The sequence below is a fragment of the Mobula birostris genome, chromosome 5, assembly GCF_030028105.1.
Source record: "Mobula birostris isolate sMobBir1 chromosome 5, sMobBir1.hap1, whole genome shotgun sequence".
Taxonomy (NCBI): Eukaryota; Metazoa; Chordata; class Chondrichthyes; order Myliobatiformes; family Myliobatidae; genus Mobula; species Mobula birostris.
Genome location: NC_092374.1, coordinates 193,082,210 through 193,099,977, shown reverse-complemented (window position 1 = coordinate 193,099,977; position 17,768 = coordinate 193,082,210). Strand labels below are relative to the sequence as shown.

At 46.4% G+C, this 17,768-nt stretch overlaps 1 protein-coding gene across 3 annotated transcripts in view; it reads left to right on the top strand.

Moving 5' to 3' along the window:
- The window catches only part of LOC140198186 (flotillin-1-like), an 83,459-nt gene extending 65,960 nt beyond the window's left edge, over nucleotides 1–17,499 (top strand). For all 3 annotated transcript variants that reach the window (XM_072259190.1, XM_072259189.1, XM_072259191.1), the window contains 3 exons: nucleotides 1,786–1,923; nucleotides 6,847–7,011; nucleotides 15,246–17,499. In XM_072259190.1, the coding sequence (XP_072115291.1) occupies nucleotides 1,786–1,923; nucleotides 6,847–7,011; nucleotides 15,246–15,275 (333 nt within the window). In that variant the 3' untranslated portion in view covers nucleotides 15,276–17,499. The remainder of the gene's footprint in view (nucleotides 1–1,785; nucleotides 1,924–6,846; nucleotides 7,012–15,245) is intronic.
- Nucleotides 17,500–17,768: the final 269 nt, after the last annotated feature.

The following is a 17,768-nucleotide window of genomic DNA, read 5'->3' as shown; positions in this document are numbered from 1 at the left end:
GTACCATTCCCGTGGACAACGAGGACATAAAGATCCTAGCCAGAGGCTCAGCAATCTCTTCCCTCGCCTCGTGGAGCAGCCTGGGGAATATTCCGTCAGGCCCCGGGGACTTATCTGTCCTGATGTATTTTAACAACTCCCAACACCTCCTCTCCCTTAATATCAACATGCTCCAGAACATCAACCTCACTCATATTGTCCTCACCATCATCAAGTTCCCTCTCATTGGTGAATACCGAAGAGAAGTATTCATTGAGGACTTCGCTCACTAACACAGCCTCCAGGCACATCTTCCCACCTTTATCTCTAATCGGTCCTACCTTCACTCCTGTCATCCTTTTTTTCTTCACATATTTGAATAATGCCTTGGGGTTTTCCTTTACCCTACTCACCAAGGCCTTCTCATGCCCCCTTCTTGCTCTTCTCAGCCCCTTCTTAAGCTGCTTTCTTGCTTCCCTATATTCCTCAATAGACCCATCTGATCCTTGCTTCCTAAACCTTGTGTATGCTGCCTTCTTCCACCTGACTAGATTTTCCACCTCACTTGTCACCCATGGTTCCTTCACCCTACCATTCTTTATCTTCCTCACTGGGACAAATTTATCCCTTAAATCCTGCAAGAGATCTCTAAACATCGACCACATGTCCATAGTACATTTCCCTGCAAAAACATCATCCCAATTCACACCCACAAGTTCTAGCCTTATAGCCTCATAACTTGCCCTTTCCCAATTAAAAATGTTCCTGTCCTCTCTGATTCTATCCTCTTCCATGATAATTATAAAGGCCAGGGAGCGGAGGTCACTGTCCCCCAGATGCTCACCCACTGAGAGATCTGTGACCTGAACCGGTTCTTACCTAGTACTAGATCTAGTATGGCATTCCCCCTAGTCGGCCTCTCCACATACTGTGACAGGAATCCGTCCTGGACACACTTAACAAACTCTGCCCCATCTAAACCCTTGGAATTAATCAGGTGCCAATCAATTTTAGGGAAGTTAAAGTCACCCACGATAACAACCCTGTTATTTTTGCACTTTTCCAAAATCTGCCTCCCAATCTGCTCCTCTGTATCTCTGCTGCTACCAGGGGGCCCATAGAATACCCCGAATAGAGTAACTGCTACCTTCCCGTTCCTGACTTCCACCCATACTGACTCAAAAGAGGATCCTGGTACATTACCCATCCTTTCTGTAGCTGTAATAGTATCCCTGACCAGTAATGCCACCCCTCCTGCCCTTTTTCTGCCCTCTCTATCCCTTTTAAAGCACTGAATCCAGGAATATTGAGAATGCATTCCTGCCCTGTTGCCAGCCAAGTCTCTGTAATGGCCACTACATCATAATTCCATATATGTATCCAAGCTCTCAGTTCACAACTTCCTCTGGGTGCATTACTGCCCTCTGTAAATGATTACTTACCCACCTCCCCTCTTAAGTCTACTTCCTTCCACCTTAAACTGATGTCTTTCCTGCATAGCAGGGAACTTTGTACACTGCACTTTCATGTACTGGGGGAGAGACTCGGCTAGTTCAGGAGAGGTCCATGTAGAAGAAGCTTTGGCTCTTGAGTCAGAGAGCCTGGGTGGTGGGTGGTTGGCAGAAGTGTGAGAGTCCGGGTGGTGAGTGGTTGGCAGAAGTGTGAGAGTCCGGATGGTTGGCGAAAGTGTGATAGTCGGAGAATCCGGGTGGTGAACAGAAGGGTTGCTGGAGGTACAACCGCAGTGGGATCTTCTTTCGGACCTGTCGCTGACTCTGTGACCCACCTCTTCCATCTCTTACCCAGGTGAAGGGAGAGGCAGAAGCCTTTGCGATTCATGCCAAGGCCAAAGCTGAGGCCGAGCAGATGATCAAGAAAGCAGAGGCTTTCAATGAGTACAAGGACGCTGCCATGGTTGACATGATGCTGGAAAAGCTGCCCCAGGTAAGAGCCCGACTCTAAACCCGGTCCTGATCTGTGTGCTGGGCAGGTGGAACCAGGTAGTCCGTCCACTGACACCTGTCACTGCCCTGACGACTCCTGAAATCCATCATTTGTAGTAGGAGGAAAACACACAAAGTGCTGGATGTACTCAGCAGGTCAGGCAGCATCTACGGAGGGGAATGCAGAGTTCACCTTTTGTGCTGAAACCCTTCATCAGGACTGGAAAGAAAGGGGGACAGAAGCCAAGAATAAAGATTCATGTTTGTCATGTGTACATCGAAATATGCAGTAAAATCTGACGTTTTTGTTAATGACCTACGCTCCTGAGTGTGTGCTGGGGCAGCCCGTAACTGTCGCTGCACATTCCGGTGCCAATGTAGCACGTCCACAGTGCTCAGCAGAATGGCACAGAGCACAACAAGCAGCAAATGGTGACTGGTGGTTGTCCATTGTGTCCAACGATGACAGCAACCTGTGCAGGAGAGTTTTCAAAGTGAAAAAGCTGTTGCACTTGTGCGTTTCCACACTCCTGTCCTCAGAGGTCCGAGTCCAGTGGGACAGGCAAGCGTCCCAAATTGGGGTCTTACTTGGCTGCAGTGGATGAACATGATGTGTTCTGTGTCTTGTCATGCCCTCTGCTGTCCACGGAGCAGTCCAGTACAGCATTTCTGGCTGTTGGATCTCACTGTAGATCGTACCCGCCCTGTCTACTGGAGCTCACTTCGCATGCTGGGACAGGCAGGTCCCTAACACATTGGGTTATGAGGCCACCGGCTACCCTCACCTGGCTTAGCTCACCTGTCAAAGTAGTGTACCGCGGAGTGGCCGTCGTCACAAGCCAAAAGCTACTTGAAGCCACAGGTGAACCAAAGCTGAGTGAGCTGCCCCAGATTGGACATCACAAGCCCTTTCACCAGAGGTGGAGACCCTCCTTGGACATCCCATACAAGCAACAAATAACAACAAAAACAAACCCTCCCACCCACACATATACACTGTCCTTTAAAACCAGGAGCAGCCTCCAGTAAACACAAACCCTGGCCGACAGACACCGGGCTTTGACCTCCCCAGCAGCCTGAGAGATTCATAGACTTTACTCTGGCCATTGAGCCAGATTAACAGGGTGGGGGAGAGGGAGAAGCATGGGGGCGGGGTTGGTGAATGAGAGTATGATGGCTTGTTCTGGGCCTGTAACTCATGGCATAAAGAGGAGGTGCGAAACCGGGGAAGGTGATGGGTAGATCATGATGGTGGGGGAGTAGAAGAGAAGGGAAGAAAGGGCCACTTTCCCCACACCTGGCCTCGCCTATCACCTCTCAGCTTGTAATCCTCCCCCTCCCCTACCATCTTACTGGCTTCTGCCCCCTTCTCTCCCAGTCCTGATGAAAGGTCTCAGCCCAAAATGTCAATCCCCCTCCATAGATGCTGCCTGACTTGCTGACTTACTCCAACATTCTTTTGTGCATTACAGCCTCTGCAAAATTTCTTGTCTTTTGGTTTGTAGCAGGAGGTGCCAGTGTTATTAACTCAGCTGGCAACACTGAAGATTGACCTGCCCTTTTCATCCCATTCCCACCCTCTCAAATTCCAATAAATTGCAACATCCCCCAACCCTTAACCATTTTTTTCAAACGTTCCTATTGCTGCCCTCTGCTCTCTTGCCCAGCGGACCTTGAAGTCTGTGGCTGTCCGAGTCTCTTGCCTCCACCGAGTGTGGTGCATTCCAGTGCATTACAGAGGTGCCAGTGCTGCCCATGGAGAATGCACCATCTCTCCAAAGTGAGATCAGCTATTAACATACCAAGTCGAATCCCTTCCATTCCCAACATACAGTACTATGTAAAAGTTTTAAATACACATATATATATCTAGGGTGTCTAAGACTTTTGTACAGTTCTGTATATTGGTTCAAATAAGAAGGTGGTTGGGTGTTTTTTTGAAACAGAAATAAGTGTATTTAGCTTTCTATTAGCTCAGCAGTGTGAAGTATTATTTGTTAACTGGAAAGACATAAGATACAGTACTGTGCAAACGTCTTGGGCACCCTAGTTATACATATGAGCCTAGCCATATAATTTTTAGTAATATTCACGGGAAGAGGGGTATTTGAGGCCGATGTTCTTGCTGCATTTTGTGTGGGAGGAGGGTTGTTTGGGGGTTGATAATAGTGTTGCTGTTCTCTTTTGTGCAGGGGTAGGGGTGGGTTTTGTGTTTCTCTCTAAACTGGCTTCCCATGGTTTTTCTTGATTTCATGGCTACCTGGAGAAGACAAATCTCAGAGTTGTATACTACATGCATACATTGATAATAAATAAACCTTTGCACTTTTAAGACTTTTGCACAGTTCTGTACATTTGTGGGTTGGATCAGCAAAATCAGTCTACAAAAGGTTCTCTAGTCACTTGTACAAAGAACAGCACAGAAACAGGCCTTTCAGCCCACAATGTGTGTGCTAAATAAGATGCTAAACTAACCTTGAACAACACCCCTCTAAGGAGCACCAGACCATTATATCCCACACCATCAGCAACCTTACCAATTCTGGGAGTCTCCCGTTCACTGCCACCGTCCTCATAGTTCCCTTACCCCGCATATCCCGTTTCTACCTCCAACTCAATATCCACAAACCTGACTGTCCAAGTAGATGCATTGTTTCTGCTTGCTCCTTCCCCACAGAACTTCTGTCGGTTTTATCCCCCTGGCTCAGTCCCTTCCTCCCTACATGCATGACACATCACACGCTCTCCATCTTTGGGCTCCCTGGCCCCGAATGTCTCATTTTCATCCCCAATCAGGAGGGCCTTAAAGCTCGCTCCTTCTTTCTGAACAATTGACCCAGCATTTCCCCTTCACCACCACTCTCCTCCATCTGGCAGAACTGGTCCTCACCCTCACGAATTTCTCCCTCAGCTGCTCTCACTTCCTCCAAACCAAAGCTGTAGCCATGGACACTCGCATGAGTCCCAGCTATGCCTGCCTTTTCATCAGCTAAGTGGAACAGTGTATGTTCCAAACCTACACTGACATCAATCCCCAACTCCTCCTATGCTACATTAACGGCTGCTTCCTGCATCCATGCTGAGCTTGTCAATTTCATCAACTTTGCCTCCAGCTTCCACCCTGCCCTGAAATTTATTTGGTCCATTTCTTGTTCCTCTCTCCACTTCCTCGATCTCTTTGTCTCCATCTCTGGAGACAGTATATCTGCTAATATCTTTTTATTAACCCACTGGCTGTCACAGCTGTCTGCACTGTACCTCTTCCCACTCTGTCACTTGTAAAAATGCCATCCATTTTTCTCACTTCCTCCATCACAGCCACATCTGCTCTCAGGATGAGGCTTTTCATTCCGGAACAACTGAGATATTGTCCTTCTTCAAAGAAAGGGGCTTCCCTTCCTCCACCATCAATGTTGCCCTCACCCTCTTCCATTTCGTGTACATCTGCACTCACCCCATTCTCCCACCACCGCAGCAGGGATAGGGTTCCACTTGACCTCACCTACCACCCTGCTAGCCTCCACATTCAGCACATAATTTTCTGTAACTTCTGCCATTTCCAACGGTACTCCACCACAAAGCTCATCATCCCCCCCCCCCCCCACCAACTTTCTGCTTCCTGCAGGGATTACTCCCTACACAACCGCACTCGTTCGTCTCACTGATCTCGCTCCTGGCACTTATCCTTGCAAGCGGAACAGGGGAACAAGTACCAACCTGCCCCTGCACGTCCTCCCTCACTACCATTCAGTCCTTCCGGTGAGGCGACACTTCACCTGCGAGTCAAGTACTGTATCTGGTGCTCCCAGTGTGGCCTCCTGTATATTGCTGAGACCCAACGTAGAGCAGGAGACCGCTTTGTCGAGCACATTCCCTCCATACACCACGAATAGCGAGATTTCCCTGTGGCCACCCATTTCAATTCTGCTTCCCATTCCTTTCTGACATATCAGTCCACGGCCTCCTCTGCTTCAACAATGAAGCCATACTCGAGTTGGAGAAGCAACATCTTATATTCTGTCTGGGTAGCCACCAACTTGATGGCATGAACTTTGATTTCTTGAACTACCAGTAATTTCCCTCCCCCTCCTGTCCTTCACCATTCCCCATTCCTGTTGTCTGCTTGCACCATTAAACCATTTCCCCATTCCAGGCACCCACCATTCTCTCTGTCTTAAAGGAAACTTGCCCCACGTGTCCTTTAAATTTAAACACGAAATTCTGTGAATGCTGGAAATCCAGACTTAACACTCAGTACTGGAGGAACTCAGGAGAGCAGGCAGCATCTATGCGAAGGAATAAACAGTCGATGTTTCGTGCTGAGACCTTTCATCAGGTTCTTACTTCATTTCCCTACCCCCATTCCAACCACCTACCTTCCCCCTCACCTGGCTTCACCTGTCACCTGCCAGCTTGAACTCCTTTTCCTCCCCCATCTTCTTATTCTGGCTTCTTCCGTCTTCCTTTCCCGATGAAGAGTCTCAGCCTTATACCTCTTCATTGATGCTGCCTGCCCTGCTGAGTTGTTTCAGCATTTTGTTTGTGTTACTCTAAACTTTTCCCCGTCACCATAATCTAGATGAAGTGGCAGAATATCTGTGCACAGATCCAACAGGTAACCAGGTAATCTCCGACTGATGGTCAAGAGCCAGTGTTGGTCAGGGCACCATTGGCATTGTGCCCACCAGCCATAGAGATGGCGGTTCAGCCCACAATTTGCAATCTGATCTGAAAGGTGCTGTCTCTACCAGTGCAGCCCATCGTCATTGCTGCCTTCCAAGAACAGCATCTCACCTGTGGAGATGCCACCAGGATTTGAGTGTTCTGGGTAAAACTGTCTTGAGATGAGAGCGTTTCCCAGTGAGCTTGATTGCCGCAGGTGGTGTTAGGCATGAACTCACTTTACCCACTGTCGCTTTTCCAGGTGGCAGCAGAGATCAGCCAGCCCTTCTCAAAGGTCAAGAAGATCACCATGGTGAGCAGTGGCAGCGGAGAGGTCGGTGCCTCCAAGATGAGCGGAGAGGTTCTTGATATCATGACCAGGCTTCCCGAGACCATCGAGAAACTTACTGGAGTCAACATTTCCCAGGTAAGAAGTTTTGGAGGGCTAGGAGCATAAGAAGTGGGGGTGAGGTTTACAAACTGTTCTCTACTGCTCTGGGACCGGGTGGGGCAGTGGGTCGCACACAGTTCTCTCTCCCTTTGGGACTGTGGGTCACGCATTGTGCTCTCCCTCTCTGGGACTGGGTGAGGCAGTGGATCACACGCTGTCCTTCCCCCTCACCCCGCCCCCCTCTAATGAAGTTGTCGTGCATGTGTAAGAGGAGCTAGTTTAAACTATGTATTTTAATGACAAGCCACTTTTATTATCCAGTTCAATACTTCATTCACTGTTTCATAGAAACATAGAAAATAGGTGCAGGAGTAGGCCATTTGGCCCTTCGAGCCTGCACCGCCATTTATTATGATCATGGCTGATCATCCAACTCAGAACCCCGCCCCAGCCTTCCCTCCATACCCCCTGACCCCCGTAGCCACAAGGGCCATATCCAACTCCCTCTTAAATATAGCCAGTGAACTGGCCTCAACTGTTTCCTGTGGCAGAGAATTCCACAGATTCACCACTCTCTGTGTGAAGAAGTTTTTCCTAATCTCGGTCCTAAAAGGCTTCCCCTCTATCCTCAAACTGTGGCCCCTCGTTCTGGACTTCCCCAACACCGGGAACAATCTTCCTGCATCTAGCCTGTCCAATCCCTTCAGGATCTTATACGTTTCAATCAGATCCCCCCTCAATCTTCTAAATTCCAATGAGTACAAGCCCAGTTCATCCAGTCTTTCTTCATAGAAAGTCCTGCCATCCCAGGAATCAATCTGGTGAACCTTCTTTGTACTCCCTCTATGGCAAGGATGTCTTTCCTCAGATTAAGGGACCAAAACTGCACACAATACTCCAGGTGTGGTCTCACCAAGGCCTTGTACAACTGCAGTAGTACTTCCCTGCTCCTGTACTCGAATCCTCTCGCTATAAATGCCAGCATACCATTCGCCTTTTTCATTCCCTGCTGTACCTGCATGCCCACTTTCAATGACTGGTGTATAATGACACCCAGGTCTCGTTGCACCTCCCCTTTTCCTAATCGGCCACCATTCAGATAATAATCTGTTTTCCTATTTTTGCCACCAAAGTGGATAACTTCACATTTATCCACATTAAATTGCATCTGCCATGAGTTTGCCCACTCACCCAACCTATCCAAGTCACCCTGCATCCCCTAAGCATCCTCCTCACAGCTAACACTGCCACCCAGCTTCGTGTCATCCGCAAACTTGGAGATGCTGCATTTAATTCCCTCATCCAAGTCATTAATATATATTGTAAATAACTGGGGTCCCAGCACTGAGCCTTGCGGTACCCCACTAGTCACCGCCTGCCATTCTGAAAAGGTCCCGTTTATTCCCACTCTTTGCTTCCTGTCTGCTAACCAACTCTCCACTCACACCAATACCTTACCCCCAATACCGTGTGCTTTAAGTTTGCACACTAATCTCCTGTGTGGGACCTTGTCAAAAGCCTTCTGAAAATCCAAATATACCACATCCACTGGTTCTCTCCTATCCACTCTACTAGTTACATCCTCAAAAAATTCTATGAGATTCGTCAGACATGATTTTCCTTTCACAAATCCATGCTGACTTTGTCCGATCATTTCACCGCTTTCCAAATGTGCTGTTATCACATCCTTGATAACTGACTCCAGCAGTTTCCCCACCACCGACGTTAGGCTAACCGGTCTATAATTCCCCGGTTTCTCTCTCCCTCCTTTTTTAAAAAGTGGAGTTACATTAGCCACCCTCCAATCCTCAGGAACTAGTCCAGAATCTAACGAGTTTTGAAAAATTATCACTAATGCATCCACTATTTCTTGGGCTACTTCCTTAAGCGCGCTGGGATGCAGACCATCTGGCCCTGGGGATTTATCTGCCTTCAATCCCTTCAATTTACCTAACACCACTTCCCTGCTAACATGTATTTCGCTCAGTTCCTCCATCTCACTGGACCCTCTGTCCCCTACTATTTCTGGAAGATTATTTATGTCCTCCTTAGTGAAGACAGAACCAAAGTAATTATTCAATTGGTCTGCCATGTCCTTGCTCCCCATGATCAATTCACCTGTTTCTGTCTGCAGGGGACCTACATTTGTCTTTACCAGTCTTTTCCTTTTTACATATCTATAAAAGCTTTTACAGTCCGTTTTTATGTTCCCTGCCAGTTTTCTCTCATAATCTTTTTTCCCCTTCCTAATTAAGCCCTTTGTCCTCCTCTGCTGAACTCTGAATTTCTCCCAGTCCTCAGGTGAGCCACTTTCTCTGGCTAATTTGTATGCTTCTTCTTTGGAATTGATACTATCCCTAATTTCTCTTGTCAGCCACGGGTGCACTACCTTCCTTGATTTATTCTTTTGCCAAACTGGGATGAACAATTGTCGTAGTTCATCCATGCAACCTTTAAATGCTTGCCATTGCATATCCACCGTCAATCCTTTGTGTCATTTGCCAGTCTATCTTAGCTAATTCACGTCTCATACCTTCAAAGTTACCCCTCTTTAAGTTCAGAACCTTTGTTTCTGAATTAACTATGTCACTCTCCATCTTAATGAAGAATTCCACCATATTATGGTCACTCTTACCCAAGGGGCCTCTCACGACAAGATTGCTAATTAACCCTTCCTCATTGCTGAAAACCCAGTCCAGAATAGCCTGCTCTCTAGTTGGCTCCTCGACATGTTGGTTCAAAAAACCATCCCGCATACATTCCAAGAAATCCTCTTCCTCAGCACCTTTACCAATTTGGTTCACCCAATCTACATGTAGATTGAAGTCACCCATTATAACTGCTGTTCCTTTATTGCACACGTTTCTAATTTCCTGTTTAATACCATCTCCAACCTCACTACTACTGTTAGGTGGCCTGTACACAACTCTCACCAGCGTCTTCTGCCCCTTAGTGTTACGCAGCTCTACCCATATCGATTCCACATCTTCCTGGCTTATGTCCTTCCTTTCTATTGCGTTAATCTCTTCTTTAACCAGCAACGCCACCCCACCTCCCCTTCCTTCATGTCTATCCCTCCTGAATATTGAATATCCCTGAACGTTGAGCTCCCATCCCTGGTCACCCTGGAGCCATGTCTCTGTGATCCCAACTATATCATAATCATTAATAACAATCTGCACTTTCAATTCATCCACCTTATTACGAATGCTCCTTGCATTGACACACAAAGCCTTCAGGCGCTCTTTTACAACCCTCTTAGCCCTTATACAATTATGCTGAAAAGTGGCCCTTTTTAATGCTTGCCCTGGATTTGTCGGCCTGCCACTTTTACTTTTCTCCACAGTACTTTTTGCTTCTACCCTCACTTTACACCCCTCTGTCTCTCTGCACTGGTTCCCATCCCCCTGTTGTGAACTAACCTCCTCACGCCTAGTGTCTTTAATTTGATTCCCACCCCCCAATCATTCTAGTTTAAAGTCACCTCAGTAGCCCCCGCTAATCTCCCTGCCAGGATATTGGTCCCCCTAGGATTCAAGTGTAACCCGTCCTTTTTGTACAGGTCACGCCTGCGCCAAAAGAGGTCCCAATGATCCAAAAACTTGAATCCCTGCCCCCTGCTCCAATCCCTCAGCCACGCATTTATCCTCCACCTCATCGCATTCCTACTCTCACTGTCGCGTGGCACAGGCAGTAATCCCGAGATTACTACCTTTGCGGTCCTTTTTCTCAACTCCCTTCCTAGCTCCCTATATTCTCCTTTCAGGACCTCATCCCTTTTCCTACCTATGTCATTGGTACCTATATGTACCACGACCTCTGGCTCCTCACCCTCCCACTTCAGAATATCTTGGACACGATCAGAAATATCCCGGACCCTGGCACCAGGGAGGCAAACTACCATCCGGGTCTCTGGACTGCGTCCACAAAATCGCCTATCTGACCCCCTTACTATCGAGTCCCCTATCACAACTGCCCTCCTCTTCCTTGCCCTACCCTTCTGAGCTACAGGGCCAGACTCTGTGCCGGAGGCACGGCCACTGTCGCTTCCCCCGGGTAAGCTGTCCCCCCCAACAGTACTCAAACAGGAGTACCTGTTGTTAAGGGGCACAGCCACCGGGGTACTCCCTATTACCTGACTTTTCCCCTTCCCCCTCCTAACCGTGACCCACTTGCTTGCCTCCCGTGGCCCCGGCGTGACCACCTGCCTGCAACTCCTCTCTATCACCTCCTCACTCTCCCTGACCAGACGAAGGTCATCGAGCTGCAGCTCCAGTTCCGTAACGCGGTCCCTAAGGAGCTGCATCTCGATGCACTTGGCGCAGATGTAGACGTCCGGGAGGCTTGGAGACTCCAGGGCCTCCCACATCCGACACCGAGAACAGCAAACTGCCCTCACACTTATACTGCCCCTCTCCTCAAATAACAACAGAAAATGAATGCCAAACCTTCCTCACCCGTTTCCGCCTAAGCCCGTTGAGCCGAAGCCCTTAAGTCTTCACTCTGCTCCCGGCTCACTCCGCAGCCCGCAAACTCCGCTGCCCGCTGTATGAGGCTCTGTTCCTTTTAAATCTGCCGCGCTGCACAGCCCGACGTCACACGCCTGCGCAGAACGCCGTTGGAGAAAAAAAAATAACGAAAATTTCAAAAATGTCTTTCTCGGCACTCCCACTCAGACTCTCAGACTCCTTCGAATCAAACCCGAAGCAGGATGTCTGCCCGATTAAATCTGCCGCGCTGCACTGCCCGACGTCACACGCCTGCGCAGTCCCGCCTCTCAGAACGCCGTTGGAGGAAAGAAAAAATTATGAAAATTTCAAAAATGTCTTTCTCGGCACTCCCAGTCAGACTCTCAGACCCCTTCTTCGAATCCTCTGCTAATTCCCACTGAAACTCTGAACAGGGCAAAGCAAAGATATGCCAGGATAATATTTCTTGGGATAGTACAGCCAAGTAACCTGTAACAGTCCCATATAAAAGTTAAGAGTTGAACAACTATTATTTAAAAATGATTAAGCAGATCAGAAGAAGAGTGTTTAGGATTATCAGCGAAGTGAGGGACCTTGCAGAAGTTTCTTGACCAAGGGTGGTGGAAACGTGGAGCATGATACCGTAAGGTGTGAATGGAACGATTGCTGAAGGTACTCATTTAGCACAGGAAAGAAAGAGAGAGAAAGTCAAAGTCAGTTTCTTATCAAAGTATGTATATGCCACCATATAATACTGACATTATCTTGTAGGCACTTACTGAGAAATAAGGAAATGCAGTAGAATGAATGAAAAACTGTACATTAATCCTAGCAGACAGCCAATGTGCAAAAGTAGACAAACTGTGAAATTGAAAGTGTTTGTAGACTGTGTAGTTTTTTATGAACCAGTATTAATAGATATCGTACTGTTAAGTAACTGAATGTTCACGATTTCATGTTATATCAGAGGGATAGGAAGGTAGGCAGAGCGGGTGGTGTGGCTCTGCTGGTAAAGAATGGCATCAAATTAGTAGAAAGATGTGACATAGGATTGGAAGATGTTGAATCCTTGTGGGTTGAGTTAAGAAACTGCAAGGGTAAAAGGACCCTGATGGCAGTTATATACAGGCCTCCCAACAGTAGCTGGCATGTGGACCATAAATTACAACAGGAAATAGAAAAGGCGCGTCAAAAGAGCAACGTTATGATAGTCATGGCAGATTTTAACATGCAGGTCGATTAGGAATATCAGGTTGGTAATGGATCTCAGGAGAGTGAGTTTGTTGAATGAATACAAGATGGCTTTTTAGAGCAGTTTGTCGTTGAGCCTACTACGGCATCTGCTAAACTGGATTGGGTGTTATATCATAACCGGAGGCGATTAGGGAACTTAAGGTAAAAGAACCCTTAGGAGACAGTGATCACAATATGATTGAGTTCAAGCTGAAATTTGATAGGGAGAAAGTAAAGTCTGACATAGCAGTATTTCAGTGGAGTAAAGGAAATTACAGTGGTATGAGAGAGGAGTCGGCCAAAGTAAATTGGAAGGAGATGCTGGCAGGGATGACAGCAGAGCAGCAATGGTGTGAATTTCTGGGAGAATGAGGAAGGTGCAGGACAGATATATTCCAAAAACAAAGAAATACTCAATTAGCAAAATAATGCAACCATGGCTGACAAGGGAAGTCAAAGCTATTTTAAAAGCAAAAGAGAAGGCATACAACAAAGCAATAATTAGTGGGAGGATAGAGTGTATAGGAAGCTTTTAAACTCTACAAAGAGTAACCAAAAGAATCATTCAGAGGGAAAAGGTGAAATATGAAATCAAGCTAACAAACAATATCAAAGTGGATAGTAAAAGCTTTTTGAGGTATGTAAAACAATAAAAGAGAGATGAAAGTGGATATAGGACTGCTAGAAAATGAAGCTGCAGAAATAATAACAGGAGCCAAGGAGATGGTGGATGAACTAAATGAGTATTCTGCATCAGTTTTCACTGTGGAAGACACTTGCACTGTGCTAGATGTTGTAGTGTGTGAAGGAAGAGAAGTGAGTGCAGTTACTGTTACAAGAGAGAAGGTGCTCAAAAAGCTGCAAGACCTAGAGGTAGATCAGCCACCCAGACCAGATGAACTGCACCCTAGGGTTCTGAAAGTGGTAGAGTTAGAGATTGTGGAGGCATTAGCAATGATCTTTCAAAAATAATTGGATTCTAGCATGGTGCCAGAGGACTGGAAAATTGCAAATGTCACTCCACTTTTTAAGAAAGGAGGAAGGCATCAGAAAGGAAATTGTAGACCAGTTTGCCTGACTTCAGTGGTTGGGAAGATGTTGGAGTCAGTTGTTAAGGAGAAGGTGATGGAGTACTTGGTGACACAGGACAAGATAGGACAAAGACAGCATGGTTTCCTTAAGGGAAAATCTTGCCCGGTGAACCTGTTGGATTACAAGTAGGATAGATAAAGGAGATGTAGTAGATGTTGTATATTTGGACTTTAAGCAGGCCTTTGACAAGGTGCCACACATGAGGCTGCTTACCAGGTTAAGAGTCCATGATCTTACAGGAAGTTACTAACATGGTTAAACCATTGGCTGATTGGTAGGAGGCAGTAAGTGGGAATAAACAGATCCTTGTCTGGTTGGCTGCCAGTAACTCGTGGTGTTCTGCATGGTTCGGTGTTGGGACCGCTTCTTTTTACACTGTAAATCAATGAATTAGAGGATGGAATTTGTTGCTAAGTTTGCAGATGATACAAAGATTGTTGGAGGGGTAGGTAGTGTTGAGGAAACAGGTGGACTGCTGAAGGACTTAGACAGATTAGGAGAATGGGCAAGAAAGTGGCAAATGAAATATAATGTTGGAAAATACATGGTCATGCACTTTGGTAGCAGAAATAAATGTGCAGGCTATTTTCTAAATGGGCAGAAATTCCAAAAATCTGAGATGAAAAGGGACTTTGGAGTCCTTGTACAGAACATCCTAAAGGTTAACTTGCAGGTTGAGTTGATGGTGAGGAAGGCAAATACAATGTTAGCATTCATTTCAGAATGTCTAGAGTACAAGAGCAGGGATGTGATGCTGAGGCTTTATAAGGCAGTAGTGAGGACTTACCTTGAATATTGTGAACAATTTTGGGCTCCTCATTGAAGAAAAGATGTGTTGGCATGGAGAGGGTCCGGAGTCTGTTCACAAGGTTGATTCCAGGAATGAAAGGGTTATCGTACGAGGACTATTTGATAGCTCTGGGTCTGTACTCACTGGAATTTAGAAGGATGAGGGAGGATCTCATTGAAACCTTTTCAATGTTGAAAGGCCTGGACAGAGTAGATGTGAAAAGGATGTTGCCCATGGTAGAGGAGTCTAGGACAAGAGGGCACAGCCTCAGGATAAAGGGGCATTCATTTGAAACAGAGCTTTGGAGTAATTTCTTTAACAAGAGGGTGGTGAATTTGTGGAATTTGTTAACACAGGCAACTGTGGAGGACAGAACGTTGGTATATTTAAGGCAGAGATTGATAGGGTCTTGATTGGGGTTGAGGGGGAGAAAAGGATCAGCCATGATTGAATGGTGGAGCAGACTCGATGGACCAAATGGCCTGATACTGCTCCTATGTCTTTTGGCCTTATATACACATATATACAGACACAATCTTTCAGGACGGTGCGTATGATAGGTGGCAATGTTTTGCAGACAGCTTAGAGAAGGGAGGCTTTGAATAAGTATGAGAGGAAGTTTATGTGGCTTGTGTCTGCTCTTTGTAAAACTATTCTCGTTATCCCCACTCTTTTCCCATGCACAGGGAGCCATGAGACCTGTCCGGATGTCGTAACCATCAGATGAGCCAAGGAGGATATTGTGAGCGAGTAGGTGTTGGAGCGTCCTATCCACGTCATTAACCCCCGTGCCACTGTCTAGTCTGCATGTCTTCTTCATGTCGCCTTGTACCACCGGTTTCAGTTGTCACGATAGTGAACAATCAAAGAGCAGAGACACACCTGTATCATATTCCCTCTGGAGAAGTAGGAGCATGGGTCTGCCATTTGCCCCTCGAGCCTTTTTCTCCATCCAGTTGGATCACAGCTGGTCTGGTCTGGGCTCGGCGCATCTAATCTTTGAAATCCAGTCCTCAGTAACCCTTCCCTCCAAGGAGCTATCTCAGCTCTGGATATATTTTAATAATTCAGCCCAACGTTTCACTGTGCATAGAGCTGCAATGAAAATCTAAATAAAAGACCTGCAGATGCAGGAAGTACGAAATTAAATCAGAAAATGTTGGAAACACTCAACAGGTCAGGCAGCAACTGGGGAGAAGCAGCACTAACGTTTCAGGTCGAGCAGACTTTGTCAGAATTAGCAAAGAGAGGTTGCTATGGAAAGAGGTGTGTTTTGCCTTGCTATAACTGCAGGGATAGTCGGGGAGGGATGGATAGGATAAAGGAAATAACTCCAAGTGTGTGAGGCCAGAGTTGTCAGAAGGATAAGCAATGAGTAAGGCCATCAGGTTAGTGGGTTGTTGGAGGATAGTTGGTGAGGGCAAATATTATCCTTTATTCATCATAGTTGCATAATGAGGGCAGTTGGTCAAGATGATCTCATTTACAATTTATCTCCGTGGCAACCCTGGCCTCTCTCAATCTCAGTCCTCCCTTTGTCCCTGCCATTCCTCCCCATCCCTCCCTGTAACTTGACTCTAACTTAGTTTTACGTCCTCTGTTCCATTTCCAACATGACCTGAAACATTAAGTCTGTTTCTCTTTGTACAGGTGCTGCCTGACCCATCCTGTGTTTCTAGCATTTTCTGTTTTATTAGGAAAATTCAAGATTCCTATCTCTGAGAGAAGAAATTCCCTCTTGCCTGTGCCTTAATTCATCTCTCTGAAATTGTTTCCCTGGTTCTAGATTCTCTCAGTATCTTGCCCTTCTGAGCCTCCGTTAGGGCATAAATGATTCACTGAGATCACCTCATTTTTTTTTCTGGACTTCTGTGCGTTCAGGTCCTATGTGCTGAATGAAAACCACCTCTTCATCCCAGGAATCAACCTGGGACAACCTTCTCCCAAGTGCCTCCTGTGTAGATTTTTCCACCCTAACTTACCAGATGAAAGCTGCACACGAGTGTAGCTTCTCCCATAGTTGCAACTCAGCTTTTCCCTCCTGTTAAGCTCCATCCCTGGTCCAGTTCTGTAGGTCAATGTAACCCGGTCGTAAATCTTGAGCCTAATGTGGAAGTTCAGATCGGTTCATGCTGTTACATTCTCCCCAGGATCGTAACTGGAACCACAACGAAGAAAACTGCACCAGGTCTGTAAAGACCCGTGTCCCTGGCCTCTGTCACCACCACTTCCTCAGCACGTTTCAATGAAAGTTGGGTACAAAATACTGTTTTAACTTGTTAGACTGGAGTGGTTTGAATCAAGTGCTGGTTTAGCTGTGAATTCTCTGTTTTGGAAAGAGTATGATCACCATTTGATATCTTATGGCCCCAAAGGAGTCCAGGCCTGGCCCCTCTCTTAAAGTTGGTGGTGGGAGAGTGACCATGGGGGAGGGGAGACAGTTTCCTCCGCCGCCGTCAGCTTAATTTTCTGTCAGCACTGCCCTCTATTGGCAAGTCAGTGTCACGCCTCCTTTCTGAAGGAGCAGCCTTTAAATCTGGTCCCAAGTTGTCCTCCTCTTCGCCACATCATTCTTTTTCAAACCTGCAGCCCTGCGTGTGGAGAAATCTGGAACTTACTGAAGACATTCCTTCTAAGTGCCTCGTTTCTGACAGGTTCTAGGTAGAACTCTTTAGTCCCCGTCTAAGCTCTCCTGACTTGAAACGACCTTGCTGCTCCTCTCATCTTATTGTGTGTAGGCTTCAGGTTCCTTTGTTGCCTGATCCTTTCTCATGGAATGCTTGAAGGAGTTTTATAATGAAATCTAACTTATCTAAATTCTCTCCCAAGTGCTCTCAGAGTTCAGTGATGTGGTTACCCTGCACTCTTTTTTTCCCCAGAAGTAAACTTTATTCATCATATATATTATATATACAGTAAATATAATCAATCAGGGTGTCATTCTGTGTCTTCATTCTGCTATACATTGAGCATATTATACATTTTGTTTCCAGATATACATATTTTATCCCTCATTATATACACTGGAAATGCAATTGGTGCATCAAATCAATACAATCTCTTAGAGCATTATAACACAGTTCTGGCCTTTTGGCCCACAATGTTGTGCCAATCTTTTAATCTACTCCAAGATCAATCGATCCCTTCTCTCCCATGTAGTCCTCCATTTTTTTTGTCATTTGTGTACCTATCTGAGTGATTCTTAAATG